At 36.9% G+C, this 18,964-nt stretch overlaps 1 protein-coding gene and 2 non-coding genes across 3 annotated transcripts; 1 reads left to right on the top strand and 2 right to left on the bottom strand.

Annotated features, from left to right (window-relative positions):
• Positions 1–5,285: 5,285 nt before the first annotated feature.
• Positions 5,286–5,747, top strand: LOC125057693 (proline-rich receptor-like protein kinase PERK9). Its single transcript, XM_047661504.1, has one exon. The coding sequence runs from the start codon at positions 5,286–5,288 to the stop codon at positions 5,745–5,747; it is 462 nt and encodes a 153-aa protein (XP_047517460.1).
• Positions 5,748–7,080: 1,333 nt separating this feature from the next.
• Positions 7,081–7,152, bottom strand: Trnae-cuc. The gene has a single exon. It is a non-coding gene; the product is annotated as a tRNA-Glu (tRNA).
• Positions 7,153–9,021: 1,869 nt separating this feature from the next.
• Trnae-cuc lies at positions 9,022–9,093 on the bottom strand. The gene has a single exon. It is a non-coding gene; the product is annotated as a tRNA-Glu (tRNA).
• Positions 9,094–18,964: the final 9,871 nt, after the last annotated feature.

Raw genomic sequence — 18,964 nt, 5'->3', positions numbered from 1 at the left:
ATTCATAGAGAAGTAGGGAAGGGGATGACAGGTCTGGGCGTTACTGCATACGATTTTTTGCGTTTTCTGAGAAGATTTACTATGGTAATATATATATATATTTTTACCATAGGAAAGTAGAGATTTCAACGAACTGAAAGCACACCAACTTTTTGAAAAAAACTGAAATTTTGACGTCAGAATTTTCGATTGAAAATTAGGGTATTTTTTCGATATTAATTCAAAATAAGGTGAACAAATAAATATTTTTAATCAAATAAATTACAGTGTATTTGGGACATAGAAAGGTAAGTTTTCACCAAATTTCGTTAAAAAAAAAAAATTTTTGTTAAAGATAAAAATAAAAAACCAAAAACTTGGTTTTTTGAATTTTTCACATAAATTTTGAGGTTATGTGAAAAATGTGTGAATACAAAAGTTTTAGATCTTTTTATTACCTCCAACTTTGCCATTTAACTTTCTTCGATAGGACTTGTAGTTTTGCCGGAAATCGAGATAAACCGTTTTTTACCCTTAAAACTCCCCCCCTACCCCTTCCCGACCTCAGATCGACCGTAATTTATTTTTCCTTTCATTTTGATCATATTACCCTGCTTTTCTAATGGGTTTCATCCTACTGTAATTTTTTTCACTTTTTATTTATTTTTAAGGCTATCTGCACTGGTCTAATATTACTTGTTCTAATTATCTATTATATTCTAAAAAGTATGAATGTAATACTAGATCTTTTCTACTGAAAGATATTTCAATGACATCCAATTAAGAATAAATAATTTAATATTAAACTTACAATACTATGTAATTTGGGACTACAGTCCGCATTTAATCCAATAAAAATTAAATTGTTTTAAAGTTTATGAAATGCTCACAAAATAGGTTTACAGAGAAATACTGTGCGTCTATTCAGCAAAAAGTATTTTTAAAATGGAAGAGCTTTAATTAGCCCAACGGATGCCAAACCACGGCACCATATGCAAGGCTGTTTGGTTTACTTGCCAAGTGACAATATACGAAAATTCATATCCTTTCATACATCAGAACAAGTACAAAATTAATTAAAATTTAAGCTAAATGAATTTGTTTTCAAAACTAAACTTAATTAAAATATAAATCAGAGTCTCGGTTACAACACAATTATACATTTAATTAATGAATTTTCTATTTATAGATGGCCAGTATCATAACGCACTTGGAGGTAAAAACTTTTTTGTCATGGAAAAAAAACACCACCTTTTTTTATGGCTCTGGCACGATTTGTGCATTAGCCAGCGTCAAGTATAGGATTTTTTATAATTCGTGCTTTGTCTTTAGAAATTCGACCGTGTCCTCCATGTACGGTTTAAGCACTCGCCCGGTACCGCACAAATCTCCCAAAGGCCGAAAACCTATTTAAATTAAATTAAAACTTGCCCTCGAAGCGGGAATCGAACCCGGTACCCCTCACCTAGCTGCAACACCACCTTAACTAAGAAATAAACATTTAAAATATGAATCGGATATTTTTCTAATCATCTGTGCACGTTAGACATAAATTTTCATACTTTGTAACCTGTTCATAATGACGTCGTCTGTTCTTCTCCATTATCTAAAAAGCCATTACGTATTTGTCCAACAACATAATTATGCTTTATTCGGTTTTCTTTCAAAAGTCAAAACATTGTTTCGACTTCAATTCATATTAACTGAGGTGTTATTCTCGTAAGACTTCTTTAAAGATATAATTACGTATTGTTTTGTTCTAAGGACTTTAGAAAGTCGAAGCCGTGTTTAACGCTAACTTTGTTTACGTTCATTCATTTTGTTTGCTGTAGAATTGCGCAGTGTTGTTGAAAAGTTTACGTTATTAGTTCGTACAATCAGCCCGGTGACAATTCTGAGTCAGCAGAGCGGGAAAATTGTTCAAGTTGAGTCGTATCGTGTTGATTAGGTACTTTGTATCATCATTTAGTAAATATATTTCATTGAAGAAATCATCTATGCCCATAAGAATGGTTTAGTTTAAATATTATTCAGTTCTATAGTTCTTTATGCTTACATCTCCACTACATTAATCATTATGTCTCTTCTATTGTGTTTGGTTCCTCTATTTGTCTATCCGGGTATTTAAAAAACTCTGTCTTTCTTACAGTATTTTATTAATTAACAAGTAACGTGAGTTAAGTGAGAATTAAAAATATACATTGCTGTATAAACAATGTGCCTTAATATACAGTAATACATCTTACGATACCCCGTTTTACATGAATTCGGAGATACGCGGGTGTTATTTATGCTCACCACATAGGCGTTTTTAGTTGACTAAATTGTACTGAAAAAATTGTATCGGCCATTTTTTTTCAAAAATCAAATTTATTTGCAAATAAATTTGATCTACCGGAATCAATAGTCCGATCGGTTATAAAAATGAAGAAAAATTATGGAGGCTGTAAAAACCTGTAAAACCTCACGGTATTACCGCTCATATGGAAACAATGTAACATTTATGCTGTGATAATCAACATTTAAAACTTGTCTTGAGAAAAACACATACTTCAAAGCTAAGCAGATTTTTGGGAGAGAAAACGAAAAAGCTGGGGGCTACGAAAAAGTAACTGAGAGAGAGAAGAACATGAGAAGAAAAACTTCAACTCGCCAGACGACATTAGAATATATGAAGCCTTCGACCTTCAAAAAAAACTTTGGCTTACCTTGTTTTATTCATAGTTGTTTTGTTTTAATTATCAAACATTTTATAAAACATTATTCTTTTAAATAATTATAATTTTATTTAGACTCTGGTCCCGATTAGACAAATTTTATACGTAAGTAGTTGTTGGCGACTCATATGTATAAATAGGAATAGATTATTATAAGTTAGTGTTAGTGACTATATATAAATAATTATTAAATATTATATTGTAAATATAATAATAATTATTATTATATTTACAATATAAATAAGTTGATATGAGCTATAAGAAAAATAAGAATATTGTTAGTAGCTCATAAGTAGAAATTAAGTATATATAAATTAGGTAAAAATATGTTAAGAAAAATATAGTTAAATAAATTAATTATAATATGCTTCGCCGAATAAAAGGGTCGCGTAGCTCTCGTCGCGGTATACGCGCACAGATGGCTGTAAGCGCAGCTCTCGTCGCGGTATACTGTCGATGTACTTAAGCTCGGCGAGATCTACGCAAAATCCTCTTTTTCCTCCGCAACGAACTGGGACCCAAGAATAATCGGCGAAGCAAGAAACAAGAACAAGGCGCAGTTTCATTTCAAGACAACATCCTACAATTACGCACTAGCAGGGGTGCGTGGGTTGAGGCGGTGCCAGCGATACGTCGAACCGTCTTGACAAAACGTACGTAGTCAAACCCCACCGGTATTCAAAGCCGCGCCGAGGTTACTTTGGTTACTGCACGGGTGTTCTCAAACGAACATTCATTCACTCTGCGCCCGACTGCCGACCTGTGCGGACGTCTGCTCCTGCCAACGCGCCATCCTGCTGCCATCTCGCTCACTCGCTGTGAGTCATCGCCGCTTGCCGCTGTACAGTGCGCACGCGCTGTCCGACTGCTGCCCTTGCTGCCCGCTGCCCTCTCATTGGTCGCTTCGCGTCTTCGGTGATTGGACATCGTGTTGAAGGCTGCAATTTATGAGCGCGGGTTTACCTGCGGCCGTCCGATAGCCACCTAACGGTGCCAAACGGTTATCGAACGGTTAACGCCTTGTGCGGGTGTTTTGTCCGGGGTGCATACACCGTGCCTTTTTCAAGGCGCGAATCAGCCCCTCCGCTTCCTCCAAGTCCTGTGCGCAGCCGGGCCTCCTAGTAGGCACTTATTAGGGAGTAGGAACTCCAACTACTCTCTTGAAACCGGCTTCAATCAGGTCCACTGTTGGACGGGTCCTGTCACTTCCGCGGGGGCTCTACTTACCCAAACCCCTGCGGGCTGGTTAGGTCTGTGACAAACCTCACCTCCGCTATCACCAGCGGAGACACATACATATTAGGGCAAACCACAGCTTAGGTACTCACACGTTAGACGTAGGTACACACTCGCCGCCAAACTGTCTTGCTTCCCGCATACAGGATGGCGTCCGAGGCTCAACCCCCCGACGATGTTAAATTATTCTTAAACTTTTTAAGAAATAGATATCCGGATATCATTACGGAATTTTACGAGTCACAATGTGAGGACTCACCTCGCTCGCCGTCCCCGCCGCCGTTTAGGACGACGAAAAATGCCTCCGCGAAGGCACCGCGAACTAATAATAATATAACCTCACCCGACCAATCCCGCCCTCGCTCGCGCTCGCGCTCACCACTCTCCGAAGTGGAAAGCGTAAGCGATGAGGAGGCGGAAAATTTAGCGCGTCCATTGTCGGCAATGTCGGCCCAATCCGCTCCGGCGGAAACGGTTGACGAAGCCGTTTTATCATCTTCCTCGGAATCCGACGGATTCCAAACCGTCGGACGTAAGAAAAAGCGTTCGGCTAACGGCGGCCCACCCGCGAAAAGGCCCACGCAGCCGACAAACCCTCCGAAGAGGGATTTAAGTTCGCTGTTATCGGACAAATCCGACAAACCTGCGCCCCCCGCCCCCGCGGATCGCATCAAAACCCCCCCGCCCGTCTATGTTAGGGACAAGGGCGTATGGCCCACCCTCTCTAAGCTTCTCGACACAAAGTCGATAAATTACAAAGCCCGAACTTTGAGGGATAACATTTGTATACAGGTGTTCACACCTGAGCACCACCGGTTCCTTACCTCTTACCTTCGCTCCGAAGGTATCGGTGGTCATACTTTCCCCCTGCCCGAGGAACGCGTCCTTAGGGTAGTCATCAAGGGCATCCCTAAGGAAATAGACTCCGGGATCGTCCAGTCAGATCTGACCGAGCAGGGATACCCCGTAAGGGATGTATTCCGCATGTTAAACCGCACCACTAAAGAAGAGTACGATATGGTACTCGTAGTATTAGACCCTACTCCGAGCGGGAAAAAGATTTTTAACCTTCGGGAGTGTTGTAAGCTCTCGGGGTTGAGGGTTGAAACTCCCCTCAAACATTCTTTCACACGGCAGTGTCATCGCTGCCAACTCTACGGGCACGCTGCCCGTAACTGCTTTGCAAGGGCGCGGTGCGTCAAGTGTCTAGGCGACCATGGCACATCGGACTGCAAGCGTACTCTTCCATGTGCTGAGCCGCCGGCGTGTGTGCTTTGCGGGCAACATGGGCACCCTGCGAATTATCGCGGTTGTCCCAGGGCCCCCAAGGCGCATAAACCGCCGTCTTGGCGCATGGTGGGTCGCGACGCGGCCCGTCGTGGCATGGGAGCAAAGCCCTCATACGTGCCGGCCCCGCCTCCCGGTATTAGTCCATGGGCCAAGCCCTCCGTTACGGAGGGCCCTCCCCAACTCACGGCAGAAGCCTTCCCGCCTCTGCCATCTAAACCCGCAACCGCAGCGCCTTCCCAGGTCCCTGCGCCAAACCCTATATTAAAAGAGAGGCCCACATCAAATGCGAGCCCTCCTAAAGCCCTCAGCCCTCCCGTAAAGGCAACTGAGGAGTCAGGCAGCGTCCGCGACGCTTTTAATCTTGCGTTCAGCGTAATAGACGCTATAGACTTAGACGCACTCGTCGCATTCGCGGAGGCCTTTAAGTCCGCCAAAACTGCGTCCACCAAGGTGGAGGTAATAACCGAGCACGCCCTGCTCCTTAAGTCCGTGCGGCAATTTGTGGAATCCGGCACACCGCAATAGTTACGACCATATTACCCCTTCCCGACACAAAAGGCTCTTAGGAGGCCCAGGTACACTTACACACTAAAGGATTCGGATGATCCAATTAACGTAGCTAACACATTAAATTAAAAGCCGCCCGCGCGGCCAATAATAACAATCAAGCATTCAGACACAGATTAGGGTTAAAAACCGCCTTCACCGGGGAAGGCGAGGACCTCTACTTAGCACTTCGCTCACTCCAGTGAGTTTCCGTCCTGCCCTTCAGGCGATTGACCACCCCGCGACGGCCCAAGCCGAGGTTCGAGTCTCACGGGAGACGCCCTTGCGCTAGTCGCGGGAAAAACGCCATTCTGGCCGAGCTACGCTCGCCAACCAGCCCGAGCTGAGCTGTAAAGGCCTAAAGGCCAACAGCGAGATTCCATTCTCAAAAAAAAAAAAAAAAAAAAAATCTCAAACGAACATCTAAACGTCTAATCCCGTGCAGGCCCGAGTCTCTGAGGCGACGTCGGGATTGGCTACAATATTAGTACGTACGAAGTCAAACCCCACCGGTATTCAAAGCCGCACCGAGGTACTTTGGTTACTGCACGGGTGTTCTCAAACGAACATCTAAACGTATAATCCTGTGCAGGCCTGAGTCTCTGAGGTGTCGTGGGGGTTGGCATCAACAGTAGTAGCAATAGTAGTACCCCGACTAACGCGAATTCGATTAACACGGCTATCGCTTGTTCCCACCTATATTATTATGTAACTCTCGAGTATATCTGTATAAATATCAATATTGAAATGTAAAAAGCCACATTTTACATATTGAAGGGCGTATATGTCACTCGGAGATAAGCGTTAGCGTCGGGGTGGTGTGATGGAATTTTTTAATATTTTGTACAGCGGAAGTGGACACAATGCCCTACGCCAGCCTCATTGTTAATGACTGATTGTTATATGCCACGTTTGAATTAAGAATATTGGAACAATTCTTTTTTAAATATGGAACTATTTACAAGGACTATGGATAAGTTTTTTTAAATCTTAAAAGCGTGAAGAGTGTAAAAATTGGTTTGAATTATATAATCAACTAGAGGAACAGACGTTGTCCTTATTAGAAACAATTATATAGTTATAAATCTAAAACAATCGAACATACACGAAAAATTTCATCAAAATCATTCCAGCCGTTTAGGAGGAGTTTATTTACAAATAAATGCACAGAAGATTTATAATATATTTAAAGATAAATCAGCAATTTCATTGTTTATATTGGTATTTTTACAACAGACTACATAAACTTCAACTATCACAAGTTCTTAGGCTGTGTGGACACCTGATTTTTAATCACTAAGTTAAAAAAATATTCCGATACCGGGAATCGAACCCGAGCCTCCTGGGTGAGAGCCAGGTATCCTAGCCACTAGACCATATCGGATATATCAGCTAAGGTAAATTGATTAATGATGTTCTTAATATACTACTAGATTTCTTTAATGTACTATTTCAAATCATCAATCAACTAGCTGAGCTTCTAAAATTAGAATACATTTTTGAGCCGATATCTCCCTGTGTGTGTGAAATTATCCTTTTTTTATTAATGTAACGAAATTATATTTAACTTTTTTTAAATACGTATTCAATTAAGCGTTTCATTTAGTACAATAGTCTCAGTTTAAACTTAGACCGCTAGACGCGTCTAATTAATGATAAAGTTGGTTGTCCATTCCAAGCTAACGACTGATATATATATCTCAGTTTGCGTTTGAAACACTTACGAAACTTTGAAATAAAATTGGAACGGTGAATCTTTAAGAGTCTCCGGAATGAGGCTATGGAATTTACTTCCTGTCTCTATCCGCTTTGCTCTTTCCGTATCTTTTTTAATGCTCTCCTGTACAAGCAATGTCCAAATTATAACCCTAACTTTAGTAGTGAACTAACTGAAGTTATTGTAACTCATGTGTCCTTTACATTGTCAACATATGTTATAATTGCTTTTTTTATGATGTTTATGATCTTATGTAGTTTTGCACTTCTTGAATTCACCTTATTTAATTTAAAAAAGTATTACATTTTGGTTGCCTGGAAGAGATAGCTCGAATCGTCCTTTGCCCTCTAATAAATAAATAATTTAATTGTACTGTATTTCTTGCAATTAAGTGTAAATAAAAAAAAGGGTGCGTGTACTTATGTACGCGCGTAACAAGTTATACTTCTTTGGCATTATTAAAAATAGTTTTTGATTGCATGCAAATAATTAATTACAATTAAATAATCAAAGACTGGAAACGGAGTCATTATAGTCAAGTTCAGTTTACATTTGAAAAATTTAATAAATAAATATTTATTATTATTCTCTTATATTAAGTATAACATATATTCTATTATTGTTTGAATGTTGTTTTTAAATTATGTAGAATGCCGTAGCATCTTCCGTGGGCAACTTCATTCTGTTAATTTTGTGTCACGGTGCACGCGCATCGTAAAATTTCACTCTCATAAATTTTTCATAACACGCCTAAAGAAGTATAACTTCAATAAATAAATCTAAACAAATGTTTGAATTTGAGTAATTTCTTATTATTGGTCTGTAGTCATCGAGTCAACGTCAAGGTTAGGGCGAACATGTCTGGGACGAGAGCGGTGTGGGCTTTTAATGAAAAACATATTTAAAACAGAAAAATATGAAATCGCAAATAGTGATATTTTATAACAGCTTTGTGTTTGCGCACTGGGTAATTTTATCTGCTACTGAGATAGAGGAAGTATTATATAAGATATTTCACATGTAAAAGTCTACCTACGTATCTCGTTCTCTCATTACTCGAGATCACAAAGCCTTCAATACAAAGCAATGAGGCTTGAGCAATATTTGTTGCGCCTATTAACGAAATACGAGAGTTGACTTTTGAGTATATTATCGCATGAGGTGGTCGAGAAGCTTGAGCGGTTCTGGTTGCCAAACTGAAAACTCATTTCATCTGTTTTACATTTCTAATACAGTTCGGATCTCATTCAATCTGAATCGTAATTAATGAAACGGCGATAATTAAAGTGGATTTCTGACTTTGATTAGCATACCTAGTTTTATCGGTTGAAATGAAGCCTTTGATAAGTGCATACGATTTTGTAAAGGACAAAAAGGTTAATGTTTAAAATGACATTTACAGTTGTATATTATTCAAACTTATGTATTAGCTATCTCTTTAATTATTCCCATATTAGCGTTATAGCGAACAAAATAATTATCAATTATTTCTTCGGTTTTATAAGTATTTAAATAATAAAAATAAAAAAAGAAGACTTCCGATACCGGGAATCGAACCCGAGCCTCCTGGGTGAGAGCCAGGTATCCTAGCCACTAGACCATATCGGATGCATTTCTATTTAGCCAATTGATAAATCTATTTTGCCAAACTAATAAATCAGTGTTAACCACTGATTACATTAATTCATTGAGGGTCTGTTTCACAATGTACGGATAAGTTCTACATAAGTTCCAAATTAGCTATTTATTACTTATTGGTAGGATAAACACTATTGTTGCGTTTCACGACTGTCAGATAGCGCTATTCGTCACATAAAGTCTATCATAAGTTATGAGTCCGAATAATGTCAAATAGCACAATAATTTATCTTCCTAATAATTTATGTGTTGCATAGCTATTTGGTACTTTATACATACATTGTGAAATAGACCCTAAGTCATTCAATGTGATCAGTGGTCAAAACAATAATAGATAAATTAAATTGGTAAATTTTTCATTATTTATACAGGAATTTGTATTTATAAAACATTGGAACACAATACGTTCATCAACATAACTCGAATGAAACTGTCAAGTGGGTCAAACTCATGGGCTAGTTCAGGTTGAGGATTGTTTAAAAATAATACTTTTTTTATGCTGATATATATTTTGATATATTATTCACAAATATTCCTTCATTTACGTTTGCTAAATATGGAATTATTTAGTCACTAATTTGTTGAAAAAAAAAGAAAAGTTTTAAAATGTCCCCTTCTGTGGACTGTTCGTGAACGTGGTAAGCACATTTTGACAAATGCTGGTCTTAATTAACAAGTGTTATCTCATAATAAATATTAATTATCGATAATATGTATACTGAATGTTAAAATGTTACCAAGTTATTAAATATATATCTAGCTAAACCTACACAATTAGCAATAAACAGTTGGTTATGCAAAATCACGTCTTTTCTGTAGACCTAAAATTCAATCGATTTTATCGAGCTAACTCAAAATACTATTTCACAATTATTTTTTTGTACTGGCCACAATACACGGCTGGCGTTTGCCAGTTTGGATTGAGTGACTGAGCGCTCGTAGTTTATTAAAACAGTTTTTATAAATTTTACTGAGTTTTCATCAAAGATCAGTGAGTCTTTCCTGTTCCTGGTGTATATTAGTAAGTAATTAATGAATTTACCGATTAGCATGCAGCCATCGTTTCTTATTAGGAGTGGTTTCGAAATGTTTTAAATTGTTTGTATAACGTCAAAACTGATCGAGCAATGCTTACTTTTTTAATAAAAGTCCTTCCTGTGGACATCTTTTCTGTGGACTGAGAAGTCCACACGAGAGACATTGTCCACAGAAAAGAGCAATATTTATTTGGAAAGTAACGATAGTGTATTCTTCATTTGTAAAATAATGATTTTATTGCTCGTGCTTTAAGCCAAGCTAAGATAATACGTTATTCTACCGCTACTGATGTTGCCAGGGCTTTCTGCTGTAACAACACTCTCAGTGTTTCTTGCCTGGAAAGGACGTGTTTGCAATGCTCTGAGAATACAGTAAATTTTAATGTGATCAATGGCAATGATACAATTATTTACCAAAGATGGATCACTAAAAAGTGTTAGAAGTCATTAAAGGAAAAGAAAAGCTATGCCAAAAAACTATTAAAGAATCCGTTAAAACTACTCATCAATTACTCGTTAATATTTTTAAGACAAAATTACCTACATATTTTCAACATCTTGCAAAATAAAACCAACACAGAGTTATTCGATCAATCAAACAAAACTTAACGCCAACAGATGGCTTACTTCATATTGATTTTTCAGAAAATTATTGCTGCAAATATGGATCAGAAATTCAATCAGCCCATTTTGGCGGATCTAAAGCACAACTTTCACTTCATACATGTGTGTACTACTCGTCAAATAATCAGCCACCAACAAACCTTACACAAACCACATGTCTTTGCACTGTTTCAGAAAACTTAAGACACGATCCCGTGTTCATTTGTGCACATTTAAAACCTGTTATTCAAAGAATAAAGTTACTTACACCAGATTTGAAGCAGCTGCATGTACTCACTGATGGGCCTACTACCCAGTATCGTAATAAAACAATGTTTCATTTAATAGCAAACTATCTTAGCAAAATTTTAAAAGCAGAAATCATTAACTGGCATTTCAGCGAGGCAGGACATGGCAAAGGTGCTCCTGATGGGGTAGGTGGATGCATAAAACGGACATGCGATAATGCAGTTACAAATGGCCAAGATATATCGAACATTGATAGTTTTATTTCATGTTTAAAAGGTAATTGTAAAGGCATTGAAATTATTCGTATTGATAATGAAGTATCTAATATACAAGAAATTACAAACGTCAAACTTCGTCCTTTTAAAGGGACCTTCAAGATTCATCAGGTTGCATGGAGTGCAAAACACCTAACATTATACGTTGCAGACGATTGAGCTGCTTATTATGTGCAGCCCATATTGAACAAATACAGGTTGAGGGCATTTCGTGTAATTTTATAGAAACACAACTTCTACAGAATTTTACATCTTCTTCAACCCCCAGTCCAGCAACCACTAATAACACTACATCAGCCTCTACAGCCACTGGACCGACAACCCCAACTCTGCTTGAACCCTTGTTTAATACACCATCATTGGAATCATCACCAAGCCCAACCCGTCAACCATTAACCCCACAAAAGCCAAATTTAATTAATACACACTCTGATGACTCAGTAACTCCTAATAAATTCAGGTTCTGTCCAACCCTTGATGTAAGTGACTTGGAAAACTCAATTACACCACCAAAAGTAACACCCAAAAAATCCAGAGTCCGTGCATTCCCAGAATACAGTGACTCTGACGACTCAAATGCACCAAAAAGAAATGTAAAGGCCGTTCATTTTTTGATTCGAGTGATGATGATATCTTTTAAAATCCTTTTTTTACTTTGTATTGTTTATATGAATAACTTTTTAAGACTAACGTAACGATTGTTTTTGTTTTTGTTCTATTCTGTGGAAGTATGTCCCTTCAGTGGTCACAAAAAAAATTAAAAGTTTAATATTTCAGTCAAAACTGAAAAACGATCTTGTTTTATATTGTCATTTAAATGCTATGATTATAAGGTAATAAATAAGACTGATTTCGTAAAAGTTCTGACTATGTTTTTTTTTCACAAAATTCTGACTCGTTTTGTGTATGACCCAAGTACGTTTGATCATAAATATTGTTTTACACGTACAATACAATGTTCTGGGTAAAACAAATTACTCCCATTGTGAATACTTTTTGTGCGAATAAATTTTAGGTCGCACTTCGTGTTGTGCCTGAATGTATAGTTATATATTTAAACTAGCTGTTGATATAGTGTATATGTTAACGTAAAATTGTAAACACCGTTAGATTGTAATCTATCTCGCGAGATTATAAACTATCGAAAGATTGTGAACCTCACTGCTTACAATTTAACGTATTATTATTCTGTAGATTGTACTACACTAACTTAGTTATCATTCAAACTTCTTTGGTCAATTACAGATTAATTTTACTTTCCAACAATTTCATATAACTACCGAATAATAATACGTTAAATTGTAAGCAGTTCGTTGAGGTTCACAATCTTTCGACAGTTTATAATCTCGCGAGATAGATTACAATCTAACGGTGTTTACAATTTTACGGTGACATATACGAGAATAACGTACTACCAAAAAGGAATTGGTAAAACATACGAAAGTGATACTTAGCAGTCTCGACTCTGAATATTATGTGTGTTTAATGGAGAGAAACTTTGATTTATAATATGTTATTATGTTTGAAATAACATATTCTGAGCATTAAAGGATTTATCTTTCCATATGATTAACTTTACCGCGTTCGTTGAAACATTGCGAGGAAACTGAAATGCCTTCAAAAATGACTGTATAGAAAAAAATTGTTTAAAAAAATGCAATTCATGCCTAAGAGTTTTAAGGGTAACTGGTATAAATTAATTATTCGATATTATTATGCGTTTATGCCTCATCATACTGTTATATTATAGAAAAAATAAGATCAAGATGCGATTTACTTATTCGTATGAAGAAAGTCTTTAAGGGCGTTTCAAGTTCAGAGGTCCAGTTTCTATATGCAATAAAGAAAGTGAAAAAAATTATTGTATAATATTATTTTCATCTATTGCTAAGGATTAAAAATTCTCAATTGTAACTGGACAACGAGTCCCGTGCTTCCTACGCAAATAGTCCATTAATTATTCTCCAGATTATTTGTGAAATGAAAAATGCTGACTTGTTTTTTTTAATTTAAAAATCACATTCAGAAGTAAACTTTTAATGCAAGTTTGAATACGCATTTAATCATTAATTACAACACTATTTGGGTTTCCTTTTATTACGTTCATAAGTGTATTTTATACTTTCATAACAATCATTTTTCTTTTTGATCGTACGTGTATTATGTTAATGCTTAGTGATTGAAACGGAGTAGCTGTCACTATAAGAACCGTGTATAAACAAGTGTAGTAAGTGAATTGGGCTTTTCTATATGAGTGTACTGCTGTTTCGTAATTTATATATTATTATATTCTGGATTTCGATCTATTTTGTTCAATGCAAAAATAAAGTTGTTTTTCCATATTTAAACTATATTTCCATTATGTGGCTTTGTGTATTAGTGGAATGATAGGTAAGGCTGCTAATTCTAGATTAGATATCACGTTAAATAAACTAACTAAAGGAACACTTTCAATAACACGTACCAGCAAACATATTTCTGAATCTTCATTGATATTTTTAAGGCTTTTGAGTCGACCCGGATCAATGTTTCTCCGGGAGCCGAACCCGTTTACAAGTTATACCTAATACATATGGGATTCAATGAGGCGGAGTTTAATAAAATGTTGTATAATCAGAAATTGAAAAAGTTTAATTACAGCAACAACTCTTCAAACCACGTTAAGGGTAGCCTGTTAATTAAAATATCAGAGGTACAGTTGAGCGGTTTAATTGTGTTTTAAAAATAATATTTCATATGCGAATTGAATTATTTATCGAATGGAGAATTTGTACAGATTTATTTAAATAGTACGTGCCTAGGGCGTACCTTTTATTGGGACTTATTACTATTATAGACGCTTCTTTTATCGATATTGTTTAGTTACACTTCAGCCCTGCGATTCTGTAACTCACTTTTCGAACTCACACAGCGGTTTTCGCATCGGCGGTCTCTCTCAAATCAGTCGTCAAGCAGTCATTTTATGATTTGGCATTCCGATAAACAATAAACTACAAGCTCCCACCTTTTCAGAATGCCAAATCATAAAATGACTGCTTGACGACTGATTTGAGAGCGACCGCCGATGCGAAAACCGCTGTGTGAGTTCGAAAAGTGAGTTACAGAATCGCAGGGCTGTAATCTATTTCCATTGCATTTAATAAATCATTTCGGCCAAAACACATATCGGTCAAGCAAAACAAACTTTATATAAGGTACTTAAACTGATATTACTTAGATATTTAGTATATTAAAACAGGCTTAATGATAGCGTAGCATTTGATTTCGGAACTCTCCAAGCTACATTAAGGGGTGACCTCTCATCAGTTTGAGATGATAATTATGACACTCGTAAGGCAGCATACAACGCAATACATTTTTACGTACGGAAGTTAAACTTCTAAATTTTACCCTCAGAGTCGGAGAGTTCTACCAAGCGCTCTGTATCAGCACAAAATGTTACTCTTAATCATTGACCGAAAAAAAAATTATAATGGCCATAGCGAACTGATAAATGTTTATTTAAATTTATTTGTAATTAATCTCAGGAGTAGATGTATAGTATATGTAGTGTATGTATTAGCAAGCTGCTCTAGATAACTGAATCCTCTTGTGGTATTTTGGAGTATCGGGCATCTTCAACTATTCAAATTTGGAAAAGCCACGTCAACCGTGTCGGCAGTTGATCAATGTTCAAGTGGAATCTGAACTGTCATATAATTGATTTAATTGAAAAAATTAAAATTGATTGATTTTAAACCCTGATATTCTTGGCTCTTTAGATATATTAATTTGTTCTTTTTATAACTGGCCATTATAATTGTTTTGTAAATATATAAATTAATATGATAAATTGGAATTTGCATGCATACTTTTTATTTTAATTCTACTGTAGCTATATTTTATTTTGCTTACATAGAAGAATAAAAAAAATTAAAGTAATAACTGCCTATTTTAAGATTTTAAGGATTTGTCAGCCTTACATGCGATGACAGGACATAGATTATAAACATGTATTGGCCGTTTATGAGGTACAAGGTATAAGAGGTTTTGATTTTTAAAAGTTTATTTTCCTTTAGGCATATATTTAATAATGAAATAGATATATCATGTAGTATTTAGAGTGCAAAATTTTCCAGTATTGTCAATACTTTTAATTATGTAAATTTTGTTACATTACAAATAAAAACACTTAACATTTTTATGATAAGTGTTGTTGCTAGGGCGACCTCATCGCTAACAAGCGATCTCCTTCAGGCAGGCATTGTAAAGAAAAAAATTAAAAAAGAAATACATAAACATGGGTGGTGAATCCCACCACCACCCTTCACAACTGCTTTCTGTCGGTAAATGTTTGTTTCAGAGAGCCCAACGTCTTTGTGATGATGCCCACCTCGAGGAGGAACTACAGCATGTCAAACAGGTGCTACACCGAAACAAGCTGCGCATCCCCCGGCTACATCACAAAAACAAAAACAAGACACAAACAGTTCCCCGCCAGCCAGCCTACTTGCCATATGTAAAGGGAGTTACAGATAGAATTAGCCGGATCCTAAAACGAGCTTCTATTCATACAATTTTCAAGCCGCACAAGAAGATTCAGCAATTCCTAAGACCAATCAAAAGTAACACCCCATTGCAAGATGCAGGTATATACAAACTGGATTGCGACTGTGGCCTGTCTTACATAGGGCAAACTAAACGCAATATGTCCAGCAGACTCAAAGAACACATTGCAGACATAAGACATAGACGACACACAAAATCAGCAGTCTGTGAACACATACTAGATAGGCCTAATCACTACATACGCTTTGACCAACCGAAAATACTTGCGAAAGAGAAAAGATTCTTCCCAAGATTGGTACGCGAAGCCATTGAAATCAAAAAACACCCCAATTTCAATAGAGAAGACGGCCTAAAATTGTCAAACACCTGGGATCCAATAATATCCAAATTAAAATCTCAAAAAGAAAAACAATCCGCGAAAATAGAGGACACCGTGAGCCATTTTTGCCAAAACCCTCCATCTTTTAGTCGATACCAACTCCGGGGAAATAAATACAGATAATGCAACTTTCTCTGCAGCTGTGATACTTTTTGACATTCAACATCTTTTGTTTTCAGTCACCGTGACCACGCACGCTGTAAAGCACGCGAAACGTCGGATAAATTTAAAATTATGTCAAATAGTTGTAAATTTATAATAATACATAACTTTAATCCGGTAAAAAGCGTTTTTCTTTTAATGTTATGAGTTATGTTAATCAAAGACAATACTAAATACATAAACAGTCAACAGAAATGCATAAACAAATCAACAAAAATAAAATTACAAATAATACTGAAAAATTATACAATTACCAAACATAATCTAAAATAAACTAAAAACGAAAAGATAATCCTACGGTTCATGAATCACAATGCAATACAAAAGAATAAGAAAATACATGAATTACATAAGTCACTATTGAGCAGGATAGGATATGGTTAAGAAATATTTACTTAGAGAGGTAGCCAATGGTATGGCTAAGGCATGCATGACTTCTCAATCTTTCCTCAGTAAAGAAAAATTAATAACTACACAATGTAATAATTTATCAGTATTACCTGTCTTATTTAGTTCTTTTTTTTTAACGACGGACGTCGAGGTGATACGCGTGCAATTTCGTATTCTGCCTCGACGTCCGATGATGAAACTCTGCAGGTATATGACTAGTATCAAGATATTTAAATTAGTATAATGTATGATATTTATACTTAGTCGACTTGTTGACGTTTCGTATATCTTGCACCATACAATGCGGGAAGACTCAGCACGGTACGCAGCAATATGTCAAGTTTGACGTTTATCCAATATACTACGTGATATGGGGACCGCGACTAGATCTAATCGTCGACTCCAAGTTTCATATCGGCCGGTTCTGCTGGGATTGCAATCAGAACTTATTGTGACAATATTGCATTCTATGAGCTAAACTTCGACAAACTTCGCCTCACTATCTGACGACGAATATCCAAACAATTGAAGCCAAATCTCTTCCATGGGCTAATTTTCACGAAACATAAACTTATTTGTGCTAACTTAATAATTTCCGTTCCTCTGTCAGTAATATCCTATATATTTATATAGAATATCCCGTTATATTTATTTATTAACACTTTCTTGCAGGAATATAATATAATTAACATAATTTAATGAAAAGGAGGGCAACTGGCAGCCTTATCGCTTTCGAGCGATTTTTGTCCAGGCAACCACTATGAAATTTTTTAGCTAAGGTATAGTAAATCTTCTTCAGTTTTTTCACCATCGCAACCTATCTCGTACCTCTTGTGACCAAATTCGGTTTTCTGACCTGACCTATACAACTCCTATCCACCACAGTATCTTCGGTCTTCAAAGGTATTGTATCACCAGATTATATTTAGTAAGGTACTCTTTCATCTTCTATTCAGAACATTTACTTACCAGTTGAGTCTAAAGCGGGCCATAGACGGACCGCATGTTGCAGTCAAGACCGACTGCAACATGCGGTCGCCGCACGGCGATCTGCAGTTTCCATACTAAACTCATATTCGCAATACACGGACCGCTCGAGCAGTTCCTGAGCAAACCGCATGTTGCAGTCATGCTTAATTTAATGAATCAGCTGATGATGATATTGATTCTTTTTTTAAATTTGCTATGTTTTATGTTATCGAAAGATTTATCATAAGTAACTTAAGGTACTCGATGTGCATGTAAATTTAATCATTGCATTTAATAATAGTACATTTATTTTCTTGCATTTTATTAAGACAAAGTCTCAATATAGCAGATATATTTTCGAGCTATAAATCTTAAGCATATCGAGAACAGTTGAGGCACTTTGTCGTCCAAATATTTGTTCAGATTACCACTCGATTGCGAAGCCTTTTGGGTATGACAGGGGACCATTTTATAGCTTCCTCTGTAGAGAAAATGATTGTAAATCATGACATTTTTTTCGAGGATGGCCGTTAAACGCAGATAGCTTCTGGCTACGACACGAATACCCAATTTTGTAAGAGGTTTCTTCAATAATTTTGTTTATTGATTCTTGAGTGTGTGTCTACTTTGGGATATTGGTATGCAATTATCGTAAACTTGAGTTGGTCGTAATCTATTTGATCGAACAATTTGGTACGATGTGCAATACTCTTTTTTGTTTTTTATTGTTGGGAAATCAATTTATTGACCCCCGCGTCGGGGCAACGATTTAAAAGTGACGCAGGGAGTGGAGTCAGTCCGTATGGTGCAATGGACACCTACCCACTAAAAACCAACACCCCCATCTGTTCACTATGGACGGGAGACGCGGTAACAGTTTCCCTTAATCCGTGCCTCCGTCATAAGCGTCTGCTCTGTGAGCCCAACTTCTGAGTTGCCCAATTCTGTGCTCAGGTCACAGTGGAGTACGTACGTAATCGCGTCGTCTTCTTCCAGGCCTTTTTTTGCGTTGAGGGTCGGTGTATGGGATGATGTGCAATGTCCCATCGTAAGGAATGCTTTTACTAATTTAAATTAAACAAAACTTATAATGTTGTATGCCACACATGCTTATAATGCATGTGTGGCAACTCGATGCAGCACACGTTTAGTTTCTTACAAGTCTAGACATTATCTGAATTCTACGTAACTTATACCAAAGTGCCTCACGGTCTTTGTTACGCCGAGTA

This window comes from Pieris napi, chromosome 2 (genome assembly GCF_905475465.1).
Source record: "Pieris napi chromosome 2, ilPieNapi1.2, whole genome shotgun sequence".
Lineage (NCBI taxonomy): Eukaryota > Metazoa > Arthropoda > Insecta > Lepidoptera > Pieridae > Pieris > Pieris napi.
Note: the sequence above shows the minus strand (reverse complement) of the source record. Positions and strands in the feature narration are given on the sequence as shown.

What these genes read in the sequence shown, in the direction of transcription:
- LOC125057693 (XM_047661504.1), top strand. Translation starts at nt 5,286, where the DNA reads ATGGTGGGTCGCGACGCGGCCCGTCGTGGCATGGGAGCAAAGCCCTCA.